At 29.5% G+C, this 20,148-nt stretch overlaps 1 protein-coding gene across 5 annotated transcripts in view; it reads left to right on the top strand.

The window, feature by feature from the left end:
- LOC132938404 (sodium-independent sulfate anion transporter-like) overlaps positions 1-19,849 on the top strand; it is a 34,041-nt gene extending 14,192 nt beyond the window's left edge. For all 5 annotated transcript variants that reach the window (XM_061005216.1, XM_061005219.1, XM_061005215.1 and 2 more), the window contains 11 exons: positions 10,239-10,462; positions 12,955-13,150; positions 13,376-13,596; positions 13,965-14,142; positions 14,221-14,385; positions 14,606-14,767; positions 15,266-15,406; positions 15,547-15,692; positions 15,900-16,073; positions 16,170-16,323; positions 17,741-19,849. In XM_061005216.1, coding sequence (XP_060861199.1) covers positions 10,239-10,462; positions 12,955-13,150; positions 13,376-13,596; positions 13,965-14,142; positions 14,221-14,385; positions 14,606-14,767; positions 15,266-15,406; positions 15,547-15,692; positions 15,900-16,073; positions 16,170-16,323; positions 17,741-17,778 — 1,799 coding nt within the window. In that variant the 3' untranslated portion in view covers positions 17,779-19,849. The remainder of the gene's footprint in view (positions 1-10,238; positions 10,463-12,954; positions 13,151-13,375; positions 13,597-13,964; positions 14,143-14,220; positions 14,386-14,605; positions 14,768-15,265; positions 15,407-15,546; positions 15,693-15,899; positions 16,074-16,169; positions 16,324-17,740) is intronic.
- Positions 19,850-20,148: the final 299 nt, after the last annotated feature.

Raw genomic sequence — 20,148 nt, 5'->3', positions numbered from 1 at the left:
ACATTAAAATAGGTATACCTTCAACAATCCCGCGTGTAAAACTAATTACGGTTATTATAAGAACAGCGTGTCTGGTAATGCGATCAAAACTCAAACGATGATTTTATTGTCTCTTAAGTATATTTTAATAGTTATAAAATTTGTGAAAAACGTTATAGTATCGTCTAGATGACTCGAAAACCCGTAATAATTATATTATTATTAATAAATATCATAATAGGTACACCCGAAACCGTCATAGGCAGTAGTGTTTTTATAAAAAATCTACAGAAAAAACGCTCATTTCTGAATTTAAGACAACGTATTTTATAGGTTTTATAAACGAAAAACTGATAGATTCAACCCTTTAAAAAGCAGCTTTTTAAAACTATTTTACGAGGTAAATTCAAAAAATCGCAAACTTTACATAAATACATTATTTTGTTAGATACCCAGTTTTGTGCAATTTAGATTCTGAGAGGAGCGATGAATGTATTGTTTTACAATCATGTGGGTTTTTTTATTTTTTGTGTCTGTGTACACGGTCCGTAATCGAAAAAATGCTTCGATTTTCAACTTCAGTTTATTGTTCGACGGAAAAATGAATCTAGTCGGTACTTTAGTGGATCAAAATTTAAAAATTTCTAGTATAGTTTTCAAAAGCGCTGCTAGGAAAAACAAAAAAAAAATTAGGGAAAAATGGGAATTTTTACAGAAGATCGATTTTAGATTTTAATATAACTCTAAAACAAATGATCGTAGATCTATGAAATTTATACCGAATGTTTATATTAGAATTTTATATACATCATACAATACAATTTTGAAAATTTTTTGAGTTGCTTACGAAGAATTTCAGTTCCCAATTTTTTATTTTATTTTCTATAAATGTGAATAAAATTTTATTAGTTGGGTAAAAAAGCTTGAAATTTAATACAAGGCATCTTATATATTGTAGTTACAATAACAGTTGGAAACAAAATACGAAATAGTGCAAATTATTTTGAGTTAAATTTAATTCAAGAAATTCCTCATAAGTTTGCCTACCTTTACCAAAAACAAAATATCTACCGGAAAGTTAAATTAAATTTTTCGAGCGTTTGAAGTTCAAATTTTTACAAGATTGGATATTCACTCGATTTCTGATGTAGCGATTTTCTTATTTTGTTGTAATTAAAAAACGAATAACTGTAGATACTTGAATTAGTTGAATTTTACACCATATGTTTATTTTATCAATTCCTAAACTTTATCAAATTTTCAAAATATTTTGACTCACTTTGAGCTGCTTACGGAAATTTTTCAATTTTTTTAGTTCTTTTCTATAAATATCAATACATTTTTATTTGTTTGGTCAAAAAGCGTGAATACAAGGCTCATAATATATTGTTACAATAACAGTTGATAAATATTTAAAATACATTAGGCACGATAATTTTTTTATAAGCATTTTAAGTTCGATTTTTGACAAGATTTATCAAATTTAAAATTTATAAATGATTTTGGAGCTAAACATTTTTAAAATGGTTAACTTTTATAACTAAAAATTGAAAATTTAAAACAAGATTACACGCAAATAAGTTATTCTGTAACCAAAAATCTAGAAATTTGAAAACACAGTGTTTTTTTAGTTATTTTATGTTCAAAATCGGACGAAATTAGATATTTAAACGAAGAAGAACGATTTCAGTTTTGTGTGGTATTTAAAAAATATTGTTCGTGGATATTTGAAACTTCTAAAGTATACTATATTATACACAAATATGATAATAAACAAATAATAATAATTCAACTTAACCGGCCACCGTATTAATAATAATAACAATATAACTATAATATATAATATCCTAGGCTGACAACCTTCTCCGGTCAGAATCGTTTTTCGTATACAATAATATAACTATATCATTGAATTCAAATTTAACACCATTAATTAAACTCACCCACTTGTAACCTACTGTATAGCAGAGCGACTTTTTATTTATTTATGATAATTAAGCTGGAGCTTGTAAAATGATAAGCTCACACAGGCACACCCGACGCCCAAAAAAAAAAAAAAAATAATTATCATGTGATAAGACAAAACGATACCGGATAAAAATATTTCACATCAACGATTAATTCTATAATCGGTCCCTTGTTATATTTCATTAAACAAGGCGGCCATTCTTATTACTCAGCTGCTCACGAACGATGGTCGACTAATTCGTGGTAATAATCAATTTTGATTATTTATTACGCGTTTCTAACATATTATAGATAATAGATAACCGTCATAATATAATATGGTAAATGGTAATAAATAAATTCAGATGGCTTAATTTTTAAATCACATGACGTGATTGTTAATGTACACGCGCATATACGTGGGTATTTGCACTATTTTAAAAGGTATACGCTAATCCACTAAACGGTAAATGGGTATTATAGGCTGTATAGTGTATGCCCCCCCCCACAAAAAAAAAAAAATCACCGTACGTTTTGTTCTCGGGTTTCCCCAATATTTTTTTACCGGTTCTGGTAATTATAGTTATAACATGTGCGTGTATGTAGCCTCCAGCCTGAAAAAAAACGCGTACCTATAACATACACGATGTATTGCACACGTTTCGAGTTAATCGTGACAGAAGTCGGAACCTAACCCCTTCCACTGCACCACTGACGTAGTAACCGGACGTACCTATATACCTAGTCCTAGTAGCTGGTACCTACCTACATCAACAGCAATATATATTTTATTGTACCCACAGCGGTATTGAAAACTCGAAAAATACGACAGCACGGGTAACTCTAAAAGAAAAGACTTCCTCGAACAAAAAATGTTTGAAATTTCATTGACACTGCTTTTTTTCGTTTTGAACAATCGTACGCCTAATATTTTTTTAGCTGATTTTTGAGTTTAGACATTAAGACACATTTCTAAATTTCTTATCATATGAGATTCATTTAGATAAATAAAGGTTTACTAAATTATGTTTTTTTAGATGTATTATTTACATTTTAAATTCTACATAATATAATACCATTATATTGAAATTGATCCTCATCCATGCGATAAAATTAATTACTTGATATTGTTACAGGAACGTTAATCTTTTTATACTTTCATTTTGATGCCTGATGCCTAGGTACTGTTTGTGAAATAGGTTTTTTTAGATAACAGTATTATACTTCGAATTATAATGTTGAAATCAATACTTTATTGGAATGTTGTATTTTTTATGTGTACGTTATTATATATGGCAGGGTATCAGCACCCAAGTTCTTCGTAGTAGCCAGTACTATAGTAGTTGTAGGCTAACTGTCGTCTGACAATTACTTTATGTTTATTTAAGTTCAATTATTATGAAGGTTAAATATAATATAAGAGGTGGTTTTATCAACACTAATATAATATATTATTCATTCAATTTTTGAGTAAATGAAAAAAAAATGGTTTTTAACATATTATTAAATAATTATCTCATAGACATACAAACATTACAAACCAATAATTTATTATTTAAAAGTATTTAATTATAATTGTTATAAAATATAATAGAATTAATAGTGTTTAATATGACAACATTTGTGTATAGGCTGTAGGTATAAAACATGCAAGAAAAATAATATTGCGTATTTCAGATTACAGTTATTAAAATAATCCGGGCAAGGCTACAGATTACAGCGATAGCCGCAATGTGTGTGTTTATTAATATAAGTTTGAATAAAATAATAAAAACATGATTTCAAACATCGATTTTTCGAAAATTCATCTGTTAAACTTTCAATTTAAAAATGTTGACATTGTATCTCTTAACTTTTATCAGTTTTATGACTTACCTACGTTCGAACAGTACCTACATATTTATCAAACTATACAATAATTTTGAAAAGATGTTTCTGAAAGTAATTTTATTAATCCATACCAATACAATTACCAAAGTAGAGAGTTTATTGATTTCGTCTGGTATATGGTATAGTCTTATTATGGTTGTTTTCATTATCTGCTCAAGTTTTGAACTTAATCAAATAAAAAAAATACAACCATCACAGATGAACTGGATTGGTTTTTTATTTTACCATCATATAGTAGGTAACGTTAAGAGTCAACGACTACGTTATTCATTTATCACAATATTCATAGTTGATTCTTGACAGTAATTTATTCAGGCCGATGAATACAAATATATATTTGTTAAATTATACTTTTCCTATAGGTTGTATGATTATGATTTAAGACGAATGGAGAAACCAAAGAATTATAAACTTAAAAGATAACCGGATTTTTAGAGTTGCTAATATCATTTTGCGTAAATGATTAATTAAAGTTGTTTTTATTCGTATAATGTATACATTGTCAAACCTCCGCTTCCAGCAAGTTCTTGGTAACGTCGGTTTCTTCTTGCAAAACAAAAAAAAAAAAAAACTGCTAAAACCAATCAACTTGTAAGTAATAATATTTATATATTTGATATATATATTATGTATAGTGTATACTGTTGTATACATGCGTCATCTAAAATACCCACTTGCCACTTGGCCATGTGTTCCTGTTGACCTGTCGTAATATTATAATATAATGATTACCGTGTTCAATTATTTATAGGTATTAAACACGTGAGATATATAATTTATCAAATTTAATCTAGTTAAAATAATAGATTTTTGTTTATCCTTTCAAAAAAACGTTGAATAATACAGTTACGAGAAAAATTACCCATGGTGTCTCGAATATGAATGAATTTTTCGGGCGCACTAAAGTTGTTGTATTTGCATGTTTTTTTTGGGCTATTAGATTTATTACTAATTAAGTTTGAAATTATTTTCACGAACTATGAAAAAAATATTAAACGTTTATAGTGCATATTTGTTCATAGGCATTTAGTAATTTTGTAATTTTAAGAGCTCATTTCTTAATTTTAACATTTTAAAGAGCGTATTTGATGATTAATGATAAGTTTGTAATTAAATTAATAATAGTATAATTAAATTTGAAAATTGGGCAATAAAAAAAAAATACATTATACTTGTAATGTACATATATATTAATCTATATTAATTTTGAGAGTTTTTACTAGGTACTATTTTTGTGTTGTGTTTTTCAAATCCTCGTAAAAATTATAAAATATAAAAATATTTTTCAGTAAAATATTTGTATTTACGAAAATGTATTGTGAGTAAAAAAAAATAATTGCATATTTTCAAAACATATTAATTGTACTTTTTTATGTTCGTATACGTGCATGCATATTTAGTACTTTTTAAATGCATTTGGTTATTTATTTATTTAAGAAGTATGACTTATTAGCAATACATTTTTCTGATTTCTTTTAATTTTTCAATATTATGAATTGTACGATGAAAATCGTTATATTGTTTTTAAAATAATCTTCATTCAAAACGTATGTAATAATTATCATAGAATTTCAATATTCCATTTTCGTATAGGAATCATTTGTGTGCTTTATTTTAAGTTTCTTCATATGCTGGTTACTTACAAATGTTGTATATTATGATACGTAGGTACTGAATAATTGTGACTGCACACTGTGATAAAAATTGACGGGGGCTTACGTAAGAATTAAGTGTCGTCCTCGTTCTGCTATAGTGCTATGCGCTTTTGATAAGTTGATTAGGTACATATTATGTTAATTTAAATATTCAATTCGAAGTATGATACCAAATATATTACACATATATGCACACAAATTATCTACAAATAACACGATGTACAAGGGATTCACCGAGCATGCTTACCCCCATTTTTGATTTTAATAGGGTTCTCATTTTTGGAAATTTTAAGTACCTATAACTATTGAGTGCCATATTTTTAATTATTTGGATTTTTATACCATTTAAGTAGTGTTCTGTAGCGATACAAATTTCTTTTTTCGAATGAGAACCAACCATTTGTTACTGTAAATTGTTAAGCAGATAATTTTTTTTGAAAATGTTTATGGATCTAATCAAAATTCGTATTAGTATGCTCTGAGTTATTCAAATGTATAATATTCTAAGGATAATTTATAGTTCTCAAATATTATATTAAAAAAATATAAAATAGATGTAATAGTGGATCTATTATTTCTTATATTCGGACAATTTTTAAAAATTATAATAGATTATTAATCATTATTACATTTTTTTAAATAATCATAGCGTATTTACAAAATCTATTAGTGGTATATAGGTAACTCGAAAACTACTACAACATTTTTGAAAAAGTCGGCTGATAAACAATTTTCTAGACAAATTAGTGAATCTCGTTTGAAAAAAAATAGATACTAAAAATTATACCTCCTTAAATAGTATAAAAAATGTTAGCATTTGAAAATATGGTCCTTTGGTATAATCAAAAATTCCAAAAATCAGAATCAGAGTAAATTCAGTATCAAAAGAAAAAATGGCGGCGAGCATGCTCGGCGAATTGGTGATCACTGATCACCTTGTATAATCAATTCATGTAGCATAATATCACAATATCTTGGAAAATGTATATGACTATATTTATTTTATTTTATTTAAGACCAAACAGGATTCGTAGTGGTCGCTGCCATTTATCGTCGTAGAAACTCATTTTGAATGCAATTACATTATGTCGTTTAATTACGGTTGTAATTAGTTTACTAATACTTCAAATGAAACCTTTTCTTAAGTAGCTGAAAAATATTATAATCGAACGAGTGTCTTATTGTGTTCTCGCATTTATTTTACGAATGATTTTGTGTGTAGCTTTAAAAATATATATTATTTTATACCTATAAATTTCTCAAAATCAGTAGAAGATTAATAACAATAAATACACAATCAAAGTTATACGCTTCTGTAAACAACGTAAGTACCAATACAGTTAAACGTTCCAACATAAGTATGGAGAAAGTTTTATGCTATTACATATTTTAATTTTTAGTAAACCCTATTTAATAACTAGTTAGTAACTAAATAATTAGTATGATTAACTGCATCAGCTGCTACTCAATCTAAGATTGTATATTATAATTTATTCCATAGACTTTTACCAGACAGTATATTGTGCACTATACCTACTCTACTCTCATAAAAAAACATTCACTAACTAAAAATATAAATACATATTTAAATATTGGTAGTATTCATTTTTTATTTGAGTTTAAACGTTTAGAATTAATTATATTAAATAAATATAATAACGTACATTTTTGTTCTCGAATGAGTATATTATGTCAAACTAATTATTACTATTCGTTTGACTCGTAGGGATATAGTTGACAAATGATAATATTGTGTCAAAAGTTATAATATTTAAAATCTCAATAAATCATTAGAACAATACACATCTCACATAGTTACTATATAGTTGTAAAATATTGTTTCTCTACCAAAAATACAATTTATTATAGGCACTGTTAAATTTTTATTGAAATAAAATATATTTTTGATGATAAAAATGATTTATCACACGGTGGATCTTTTGTTATCTTGTTTCCAGTTAACACAAACACGTGCTAATTATTATTCAAGGACATTAGGGCGATGTGCATTGTAAAAATAAATATAAAAAACTCACGAGCATGGTAGGTACTTTATATATAGATGTGTTGGTATTATAGTTCGTTAAATTTCGTCTTTTAAAATTTGCAACGATATTAATATAACTAACTCGGGTGTATTATATATATAATACCTATACTTGACCGGAATCAACTATGACCCAAGTTTGACCGGTTTTGTAAGCGTGATAAATGTATATATATATATATAATATTATAAAACAAAATTCTTCTCCTTCTTCATAACTATTATTTGTTTTCAGTATTGCCATTGATTATAAATACTAGTATTTATAATCGATGGTATTACGTTCATGATTATAATCGACTGATCAATATTGATGTTTGATAACACGAGTCAGTAAACTTCAGTAACAATAACACGCCGCTGTGTTTTGCTGATTATATCATAGAATAATACAGATATAATTATTCTCAAAGATTTCTCTATATCATAATTATAACTCAAACTAAGTAATTTTTTTATTTTTGATTAGACACGATAGATAATGTATTACATTGAAAGTTGTAGTAGACAAGTATGTAAAGTATCACACATTTTACTTTTCTTCATAATTTTTTCTCTGAATATAGTATAGGTACTACTATATAGGTACCACTATATAGGTACCATGGCCAGATTTAATTGGGTAATCACTAATCATAGAACATAAACGAAAACAATATCCCTGTGTTATATATGACATATTTTTACTTTAGTAAATACATTGTTAGACAATTTATAATTATTAAGCAATAATGCCGTAAAATGAACTTACGGCGTTTATCCTTAGTAAATAAAAGTATAAACAGCTTATATTGCTAAGTAATAACATAAAAGTAACTTTTGTGGCGTGTCGAGGTCCGTACGCTCAACTGCGGAAACGCTCTGAGTGTGCGTATCGGCCGGTGTTGCTAGCTCCCGGATGGGTGACCACCCGGGATGTTTGGCAACAAATCCTTGCCATACATACAAACGTGTTTCAACCAATCGTTCCTCCCCCTACAAACAAAACAGGCCATAGTTGCCGGGCTTAAGCTCAATGAAAAAAAAGGTAACTTTTATTCGTGCAATAAGCGAATAATACTTTTAAATTATTATTTATCATTGCACTTCTCGTCAAAAAACTATAAAGGTGGATTTGTTTTATATTAAATCAAATAGACTAACAAATAATAAAGGCATCATAAAATAAAAAATATAAAACTGCATTTTTATCAAAACTGATATATTAGTTTTTACGTCACTTTTGCTTTGTATGGCAGACGTGTATTAGAAATGTTAAATTTATTACAAATTACAAACATAATATATTAATTGATCTATGAAGTTTTATCTGTAACAACTATAAATAATTGTAAATATAATAGGTAATAACTTTTAACCTACACGCAGCTATTTTTATTTAATTTATAAAAAGCGTACTTTTTGGTTCTGGTAATATAGATATAATATTATAATCGTCTTATATACATTATTTTAATATCATAAAAATGTTAACTATTGTTAGTGTGGGAGGGGTGAAGTGGATAAGATCTAAAAATGCTTTAAAAAAACTTAGACTTATAATTCTGAGGTGCCATTAGTGAACAGCTTTCTCCACAAGTTATACACGTGAACCTTTTATTTTTACCAAGTACCAAATTTACTTATTGTTCTAAGTAACAGATTTCTTTATAAATAAAAAAAACTTATAATACTTATTATTAGATATTTCATATTTACCGTTTAATATTATGTTTAAAATGTTATTGAAAACATTATTAATAGAACAAAATATGTTTTGAGTAATACATCGTAAAAAGTATATCCAGCACAAAAATTATTAAAAACATTGAGATTGTTGCTTAGGCGAAGATTTGATTGAATTTGAAAGGGGCTAAAATCTTCCTGCACAAAAGCAGTCAATTAATAACATATATTTGGAATGAGGTGACTTTGAATATTTGTATGGGGGCGTTAAGCTTTTCAAGCACCCCCCATCAACGCCTATGCAGTTTAAGACATTTGTGACACTAAAATAATACTTTATATTTCCTTTGATCAAATGACTATCTAGATCTAAATTTTTACTCTCCAATAAATTAATATTTATAAAAAAAATTAGTGGTAGGTTATTGTAAAATTAAATAAAAATTGAAAAAAAAATTGTAAAAATGAGATATTTTATTAAATCATACGATATATTGGTAATTTTCTTTGTCTTTAGTTAACGTCTTATGTGTGAAGTGCCTACCTACCTATAGGTACTTTTTGTTATTTATTGGTTTTTAGATATTATGTTAGGTACTTTTCTAACTATTGTCTTTAATCTAAATTAAATATACCTAATAATTAATTTTTATGTATGCTATAAAATGTATCTATTCTGTAACCGCAAATTTAAGTATCATAACATTCAATTATTTTAAGTGCCTTCTAATATTACTGCCTCCTTCCAGAAAGCTATTCTTAAAGGATGGGTAGGTATAAGTAGATAAAGAAAACAATGATTTATATACTATTATATTAATGAAAAAAAAAAAAAATAAATAATAAAAAATCTGTGTTGACGAATATTCGAAAGGGTTGTGCAACCGACACAACCTGTGCAATATTTTCGTATTCGCTGACGCCCACTTAACCTTTAGACTGTCACTTAACTTTCAATAAACTTAACTAACCTAAACTTCAGCCGTTGTTTATGAACTTGAAAAAAAGACAAACAATTATTGCGTTAGTAAACCCAAATTTGTTTTCGTATACAGGCAAAGTTTTGGGCGGTGACACGGTGGTGCCCGTCGACCAGGATTCGGTGAACCGGTGCTGTACGAGAAAAGTGTTGTACAAACGCCTACCTATCCTCCAATGGCTGCCCAAGTACACAGTCGGCGAACATGGTATACCCGACCTCGTGGCAGGCATCACGGTCGGGCTGACCGTTATACCACAGGCCATAGCGTTCGCCAACGTAGCCGGATTACCTCCACAAGTAAGTCGGTCGCGTCCACGAATCTTTGCGAATCGCGTAAAGAAAAGTCGTTCGTATTGCGTATAACGTCATTATATTATCGTGTTAGTTTTTTATACGTTTATTTATGACGATGATAATACCCCTCTCCACACTCAAACACACACCCAACAGGTAGTGCGTGCGGCGGTTCGAAGACTGCAACTGCGTGGAATATGGACTATATCGGAAATGACTATGATATGGACGATTACCACGTAACGTCGTAACTTGTACTATTATAATGTATTATGATATTTCTTACATAATATTATTATTATTACCGTCCAGACTCGTATGACTTCCTACATAATAAATTCTTTCCAACATAAAACAAACTGTTTTTTTTTGTTGCGAGGTTATGCACACAGGTCTTTAATTATTCTTCTTCCTTCTTAGTTATTATATACCTACACACGCAGACATCCGGTGCGCTCAAAGGCCGTTTCCAGAAAATTACAAAAACATAAAAAATGTGTCACTAATTATTTACATTTACATACAGGGTCAGTTTTTAAATTAAATTACTTTATACAATATTCATTTTTTATTAAATCAAAAATCTAAATTTTCGTAATTATTATTTTTTTTATCACTAGTTAAACTTCCATACAACGAACTTCCATTTAACAACATTTTCTGTTCAACGAAATATCTTTGAGGATCAAACCAAATTAGAACCAAATTTATTCAATTCTATTTAACAAAATTCTCTTTAATATTTCATCATAGTTTTTACTACTGAGTATAGATAAGTATGTTGAAAAATAAAATTGTAAATATTAAAAAAAAAATCCAATGTTATTTAGATCCTAGAATCTTACTCAGAATCGTTCTATTTAGAATATGACACAACTTTTAAATTAAATTTGTTGATCTCATACTATTATCTTAAAGATCTTTCTGGAAAGTAATTTCTCCAATAGTGCTATATTTTATGAAGTTTACCATAGTACAAATTCACTCTAACTTACTAGGTAGGTAACGTTATATTTTGCACAAATATACCTAATAGTTGACATTTTCTAATTCAATCCCGAAAGACGACTGGTCCGGGACTGGACCGACGACCGGGACTGGTCCAACAAACTTTGACATAATTTTATTTTGTTGATCTTACGTGAATACACAATTTGAACAATGATGGTGAGTATTTCAATATATAATAGGTACCTCTTACTATGTTTTAAGATAATAATTAATAATTGTAATAGACAACTATTATAATCTTTTATAATTATTATTTATTTTTATGATTGCGTATTTATGTATTATGTGTTGTGTAATGTGTATCCCGCAAAACATAATATATACAACTCTTACGGAGAGGCCAAAATATTATTAAACGATTTGTGATTACCTATTATATAAGGTACTTACTTATAATTTATAACATACAAGTCTAACTATAAGTTAAAGAAACTGCAGATAATTTATGATGTACTATTTTTTTACTTGATATTTCATCCTAAATCGAGCTTAATCACTAACATATTTGTAACCATGTATCAATGATGACGGTATGCAATTTAGTATTTTAGTTAATAAAGTTTATCTCCACCACGAACAAGTACAACATACCGAGAATACAATAGAACATAACTTTCTTGAAAATGTTGAAATAAATCATAGCTTAGATTTTTTTTTCGGAAAACTTAAATTTGTATGGCTGTGCGTTAGCTGTAATAATAATTAATAATCAACCTATTAAGATATTCGTACTTCTTTTATACAAAACGTTTTGTAGTTCGTCATAAAATGCGTGTGCCATTATATACAATAATATTGCAGTATCACCACAATATCAGCATCCGGTTAAAATTTTAATTACAAACGAACGTTATTAGAATCGTACGCATTGCATTCGATATAATATGTTTCGATTGTGTTTTGTCTAATGGTTTTCGCTCGTAAATGAATAAATGACAATCTTCACGATGAGTTCAAAATAATTTCGATATTGTCACGGTCATATTTTGTGGTTAATCTGCTAACCAAGTGACGTTTATACATTATGCCTAAATGTATATAATGTTTAACGATCGTGTGATTGCGTCGCAAGTTCGAGGTCAAGTCTTCCGACGAAAATTAATCACAAAATTACACATTAACAAAAAAAAATTAAAAAATAATTCTCAAAATTATAATTATAATATGTACCTATAGTAATATTATGAACAATATATACTTACGTATTACGTATACCTACGCGTAACCTTGATAAGTTTATTGAATATAATAATTATAATATATAATATATATCGCATATAAATATAAAATTACATAATATTTCTAATTCTAATTGAGGTCTGGCGAGTGTATAGTATTTTAACAATAATCTTAGGTATGGTATTATACATGCGGATTCGTGGTTATGACTTATGAATATCATTTATTTATTTTTTTAGATCTAGTTACGGTTATCATAGGTACTGTTATAAAACTGCAGACTTTGATCGAATGATTATTTTTAGATCGGTCTGTACTCATCGTTCATGGCATGCTTCGTGTACACGATTTTCGGTAGCTGTAAAGACCCGGCGTTGGGTCCGACGGCAATCATGGCCATCATGACCCGTGAAAACATACACGACATGGGACCAGAATTCGCCATCCTGTTATGTTTTATCACCGGTATCGTACAACTCATCATGGGTTTTGCGCAATTAGGTAATTTTGCGTTCATATACCGTACGAACTACACAAGACGTGTACAACAGTATACTTTTTATTATTATAATATTGACGTGGCTTGCCAAACATTAAACCAGACATGGTTTAGACGCCTGTCGATCGTGAGGTTTTTTTACCCGATCAAAACATTTTACCAATATTTTGTGCAGTCTATAAACATCAGATTATAATATAATATAATAAACTTCGTGGGTTGTATAGGGTTTTTAATCGATTTCATATCCGGGCCGGTGTCGGCTGGTTTCACGTCGGCAGCAGCGATCGTGATAGCAACATCCCAACTGAAAGACCTGCTCGGTATCAACATCAAAGCTAGTTCGTTCATAGGCTTCTGGGACCAATTGGCCATGCACATCAGAGAGATCAGCGTTGGCGACGGGACGCTCGGCATTACGTGTATGATTGTACTGCTGCTGTTGAGGGTGAGCCCGGAAAATACGATATTGTCATAGGTTTTTTAACATGGATAGGGCATTTACATTTGATGATAATGTGATTTTGCGGTCCTGAACTGATAAGAATTTGAGGCCATTTGCTTACATTTTTTTTTATGATATTATTATATGTAAATATTGATAATCGATACTCGTTATAGCCGTATAGAAGGTTTACTTATTTGGCCTCAATTTGAATCACTTTATTACCGTTGATAAGACCGTATTATGTCCTATCCATATTTATAAGATCTATATGGATATTGCTGACATAATATACCATAAGTCATAGCTATTACATTATCGTTCTGCACGGTTTGTCGAATATAATATATATTTTTTCATAATATACATAGAAAATGAAAGACATACAAATCGGCCCTACGGACATGAAGGATAAAACGACCGGACAGCGAACGGTTTCATCAATCATTTGGCTCATATCGACGGCGAGGAACATTATAGTTGTGGTTTTTTGCGCCGCACTGGGTTACATGTACAAGGAACATGGAAATTTGCCGTTTAAACTATCGAGTAATTCAACAGCCATTTTTTAAAATATATATCTCGCACAGTGATTCGACGAGTTGATCAATTTTATTCTTTTTCTAGGTCACGTGGAATCCGGTCTCCCGAGTTTCAGACCACCGCCGTTTGAGAGCCGAGTCGGGAACGAGACGTATAATTTCGTAGAGATGGCGTCCAAATTAGGTTCAGGGATTCTGGTAGTGCCACTTCTGTCTATTTTAGAAAACATATCACTAGCTAAATTTTTCTGTGAGTTGATTTTACGTTTAAAGACGCGCGAAGGTAGGTGCGTTATTTTTTCGTAAGTCTTATCCCTGCAGACGTGTACAATGTCATCTTATAACATATGAGCGTTTTTAATACGAAAATATAGTGTATAATATTGACTGATCAGAACTCGCTCGCCTGCAGTCAAGTGAAATTATATATCAGCTAAATTCATGAAAACATGTTCTATTGTTTTATTTAGCTGATGGTAAGACCGTCGACGCCACTCAAGAAATGCTTGCCTTGGGCGCTTGCAATTTGATTTCGTCTTTTGTTGGGTCCATGCCCATATCTGGCGCTCTATCGCGGGGTGCCGTGAACAACGCCAGTGGAGTAAAAACCACGTTTGGAGGAGTTTACACAGGTAAAACATCTCTTTCGGTTGCGAAATCGTTGACCGTACGATTGGATTTGTATTTGGGTATTACCTATGTGCAGATAATCGTTAAGGCGAAAATCGTACCCTGAATTATATAGGGTAAACACCACGAACCTTTTACTAAAAACCTATTTTGATATAATATTATACATAATTTGTGTTTAAATATTTTCAATTTACGTCGGAAAACTAATATAATAATATGCGCCAGTAATCTTTTTTTAAATTTTGATATTAAAATCTCTTGAATTAGCTACATTGAATACCATGATGTAATCTAATAATAAATGTTTGATTATATGGGAAATATAATTATGTAATATCTAAATTTTCATTGATAAACATCTAAAGTTTCAAATAGTACATTAAATGTTACTATACTTTAGCACCCTAATATACTTTGAAGGCGATTTTCGCTTATAATATTACATTTCATACCGTTACCTGTACAAACAATATAACGGAACTGATTTCTTTTTCCAGGAATAATCGTCATAATAGCTCTACAATTTTTCACGCCGTATCTGGTGTACATACCCAAAGCTGCTTTGGCCGCTGTGATAATAGCCGCCGTCGTGTTCATGGTCGAACTGCAAGTTGTCAAACCGATGTGGCGAACGAAAAGTATGTGTGGTCTTTGTCGACATTATAATATTATAATATGCTGTCAACAACATGGTGTTGTTCTTTTGAACTTGTTTTGTTTGTTAACACGCGCACCAGAATATTTATACGAACGACGAGTAAATGTTTAACAATTTCAGAAATCGATTTGATACCGGCGTTCGCCACGTTCCTTTGCTCGCTGTTAATCCGCTTGGAAGTCGGGATCGTTGTCGGCATAGCTATTAACGTCATAATACTGCTTTACACCTTGGCTAGGCCCAGCGTCCATGTCGAAAAACAACAAGTCAGTAAACACGATAAAATTTTTAAATATCCTTTTGATCCTTAGTAGGATACCAATAGGGATACCTCATGGATACCAATACCTATGTCCTATATACATTATTAAGTATATAATGTTAAAATTCTAAAAATCAAAATTTGAATAAATTCATTATTAAAGAAAACAATCGCTTAGTATATAATTTCCCGAATGTTTTGAAATCTGCAGAGTGAATTTGGGTACGAGTATTTAGTGATAACGCCAGACCGTAGTTTGGTTTTCCCGTCCGTCGAGTACGTGAGGGCAGTGGTGTCCAAAGCCGGACTTAAACAAGGACTGAGTTCGATTCCGGTTGTGATGGACTGCAGGCACATACAAGGAGCTGATTTTACTGCGGCTAAAGTACGTGCGAGTTACGCGTATTATAAGTCATTTTATATAATATTTTATACGCATCGTCTTGTAAATAGCATAGATAATAATTTTTTTTTTACACAGGGCGTCAAATCTTTAATAGACGACTTTGTCAGGAGAAGTCAACCATTGGTGTTTTACAATGTCAAACCTAGTGTGATATCCATTTTCCAAGGCGTACGACCAACTGAGTTCAACTGTTGTGTCACCGAACAGCAATTGCACGAAAGACTAAAAGGTATTAACTATTAATTATTGATATATAGGTACATTATTTTTTTTTTTAAACTTAAGCTCATTTAAATGCAGGTATCCAATTAAACTGTATACCTATATAATAATACGTTATTATTTTTTATTTTATAATGATACGTGTTATTAAGACTTGATAAGAGGTCTTATCCGCGTAGGGTCTTATGAGTTATAGAATATAGCAAAATTGTGTTCAGCAGAATCAATTTTATGTTGTTAGCTTTAATATTCTTTAATATTAGAGTTAATTAATCTATTATCAAATCTAAAGACAAACAAATTATCCGTGTTTTTACGTAAACGGACGAGAGTCCTCTCAAACGTCCTCTTAAAGTTAGGTTACTCGTAAACAATAATCTTCGGTTATGCTTAAATCTTTGTAATACAACTATAAAACTGCATCGATATTCGATACTCATAAGTCATAATACATTTTATCGTGTATTCCTCAAATATAATAAATGTATACGATTACAACACTCGAGTAAGTCATTGATCCGGGTAGGACACAGGTCGACGTACTTTGTTGTGGGTATTACATTTAAGGTGTGTCGCATTGTTCCGTTTAGCGAGACGCCGAAAAAAAATTATTTAGTAGAGATCGTTTTTCACGTTGTATTGCAGATAGTGTGCATAACCATATTAAGTTTATAATACATTTGTTTGAGCCATACTTAAACTGTATCGTTGCATATGTTAGCCTTTTAAATTTATCAAAATAAAATAACGTAAACAAAAACATTTAATAACGATCCAAGAATTACAAACGTTGAATCACCATCGTAGTATACAAACGATAGAGGAAGAGCAATAATGAATAACATTATAGTATTCAACAATAATGCGCACAGTGGCTCCGCGCGGCGCAATGGCTGAAATCAATCACGTGACGTGATTGAGAGTAAGTAACGGCCGCTGCCTCTAATACTCGGATGGGTGACCTCCCAGGTTCGTAGTGCACAAAAACCTTGCCACACATACACGTGTTCCTAACTGACCGTCCCAACCCTACTGTACTAGCCCTACAACACCCAATGGTCTATGTTGCAGTCGGTTAATTAACAAAAAAAAAAATAAAAAAAAATAATGCTCACAACATGATCATTTTCATTCCCTCAAAAGTGCATTCGATAAGTTTTAAGAACAGTGTAATTAGGTAATTACTTATTATATAAAATTTCTATTATGTTTCATTATTTATAAAACGTATAGGCTATGACGCGATGTCAATTTAAACTTAAACAAATCTATAAGCGAATCAATTAAACAACACACAAAGGCATACAACTATATACAATGGTAGTTTTACTCCGGTACCTAATTATTATTATATTTAATTATAAAATCACTATAAACCATATATATTTATATATAATTATATACATCGTTTGTATTTGTTTCAGGGTATTATTATAGCAGAATGCAGACGCTGACATTATAACATCGATATTTACACAAAAACTTGTCCCACCGACAAATTGTACAGATTAAACGATAGCTATGTAAATAATGTTAATATTAAAAATAATAAGCTGTACATTGTGAATAGATCTTATACACAAATAAGAAGTGAATTCTAGACAGTTGAGTTTCCAAAATTCTCCTTAACCATTTGTTTGTTTGTTTAATAATAATTAATTTAAAATTAATTAAATACTTCGGTATTATTATGTAAGTTAATGTATTTTGTTTATTGTAATTATTGATGTATTAGGTATGTTAGTACTGTTGTTTTTCAAAATCAACTACTTTTTTAATTTTGTAAGACACAAATGTGAACTGTGAAGTATTGAAATGCGTATAACTACCCAGTGTCCTAGTGTACACAAAAATTATAGGTTGCTACTTGCAGTCTTACCACGTTTATTTATATAAAAACCGCGTTGCTTAAAATATAGTGTAAATAGTAAATGTAAATAGTTAAGCAGATGATATTTTTGAAAATGTTTATGCATCTAATATCTAAATAAAAATTTAGATTAGAAGTTTATTTGTTATTTCGCAACTAATATACTAAGGATGATAATCCATAATAATAGTTTTACTTTTACATAAAATAGATAGGTATATTATAGTGTATAGTGTTTATTCTAGTACTTATTATACTCATATTCACTAATTTTACAAATAATATAATGCTAATAACTAATATTAATTACTATGTAAAATTAGTTCAACATTTCTGGATAATTATTGGAGAAGAAGGAGCAGAGATTGATATTTTGTTTGATTTTTAAAATAAACCAAACAGTTGCTAAACCACGATAAGTCATGTTAGTATTTTTTGAATAAAAAGACTTATTTTAATTAAAAAAAAAAAAGGTTTTATTTTTATATTAACTATGCGCACAATAGTATACATACTTTAATACTTTCAAACCTGAGACCTTTCAAAATTACCTATATATTCATAAAGCATATAACTTAAAATAATGTGTGATTTATATTAATCATTGTACATAAGGTTTTTATAACTATAGTTTATACGGTTCATATAATAATTATTTTATATTATCTTGTTAATACAGTATGATAATATTTATTAATCTGTAAAACCATTGGCGTATATAGCGGAGTTTGTCGTTTGCGCATCATTAGTACCTCAGGTAAGAAATTTGGTAGGTCGTTTGCGCATCGCAAATTTTAATAATAGAAAGGTACCTACTACCTTTTACCTATCTACCTATTAGTGATATGACCGGATATATTGGTGAGATAATAATATATATAACTGATAAATGATCATTTATAAGCGTATCAACCACGGTTGTAGATTTATACGAAAGATGATTAAATAATATTATATATTTTTTTTTTTTTGGTAAATGTGAATATTAATTTTTTAATTTTTTTTTAAATATGAATTATGAATATTGACGATTATTTTCGTAAGTGTAAATAAAACCTGGTATACGTAATTTGGAATGCGCAATCGGCCTATAAAAAGGTTATTTGTAACAATAGCTAGGGAAAACACCCTATGCCTTTTTAACAATAGCTATGCGCAAACGGCCTATATAAAGATTTTTTGTAACAATAGCAATCGGAAAACACCCTATGCCTTTTTTAACAATAGTGATGCGCAAACGGCCTACAAAAAAGGTCATTCATAACAATAGCGATGCGCAAACGTCCTACGCCCGTATATAGAGGGGTTTTAGGGTTCAAACTCTCCCCGCAATGTATTGTTAATACGGAATTTTAATACAATGATTAATTTATAATATTAATTAAATATATTTTGTTTTTGTAGAACCCATCCCCCCCTCGAAATTGATTTCTATACACGCCACTGTTTAAAACAATGTGTAAATCAATATTTTCCTCCAAATAAACCAAATTATACTTTACATTTTAGTAGTATAGGGTAATTTTATTTTTTTTGTGAAAATAAATTTGTTTCTTTTAATGATTGGCATGAATTAATTTAGTAATCGTTTTAATCGAAAAGAACTAATTTTTTTTTTAGAAATCCGATTTATGCAAATCGTAAAATGTTGTACCCAAAAAGTATATTTTTCGTTTATGGTAAATATTTAAATACACGTAACAAGTTCATATAAGTCTTTAGTTATTTAAACTTATTTCGTCCATATCATTTTGAATTCGCAAACAATTAATAATTTCTTCCATGATACGAGTTTGTATACAGTATACTGCTTAACTAATATAACTAATCAGCACTCAACAAGTAGATTTTGGTTACGACATGAAAAACATTTTAAACTTAATGTTATTTTTAAACACAACAAAGGGGATAAAAAGTACATTAATATATATTATACGGTGTAGTTATCATGTCCCTATTCCA

This window comes from Metopolophium dirhodum, chromosome 2 (genome assembly GCF_019925205.1).
Source record: "Metopolophium dirhodum isolate CAU chromosome 2, ASM1992520v1, whole genome shotgun sequence".
NCBI classification, from domain to species: domain Eukaryota; kingdom Metazoa; phylum Arthropoda; class Insecta; order Hemiptera; family Aphididae; genus Metopolophium; species Metopolophium dirhodum.
Note: the sequence above shows the minus strand (reverse complement) of the source record. Positions and strands in the feature narration are given on the sequence as shown.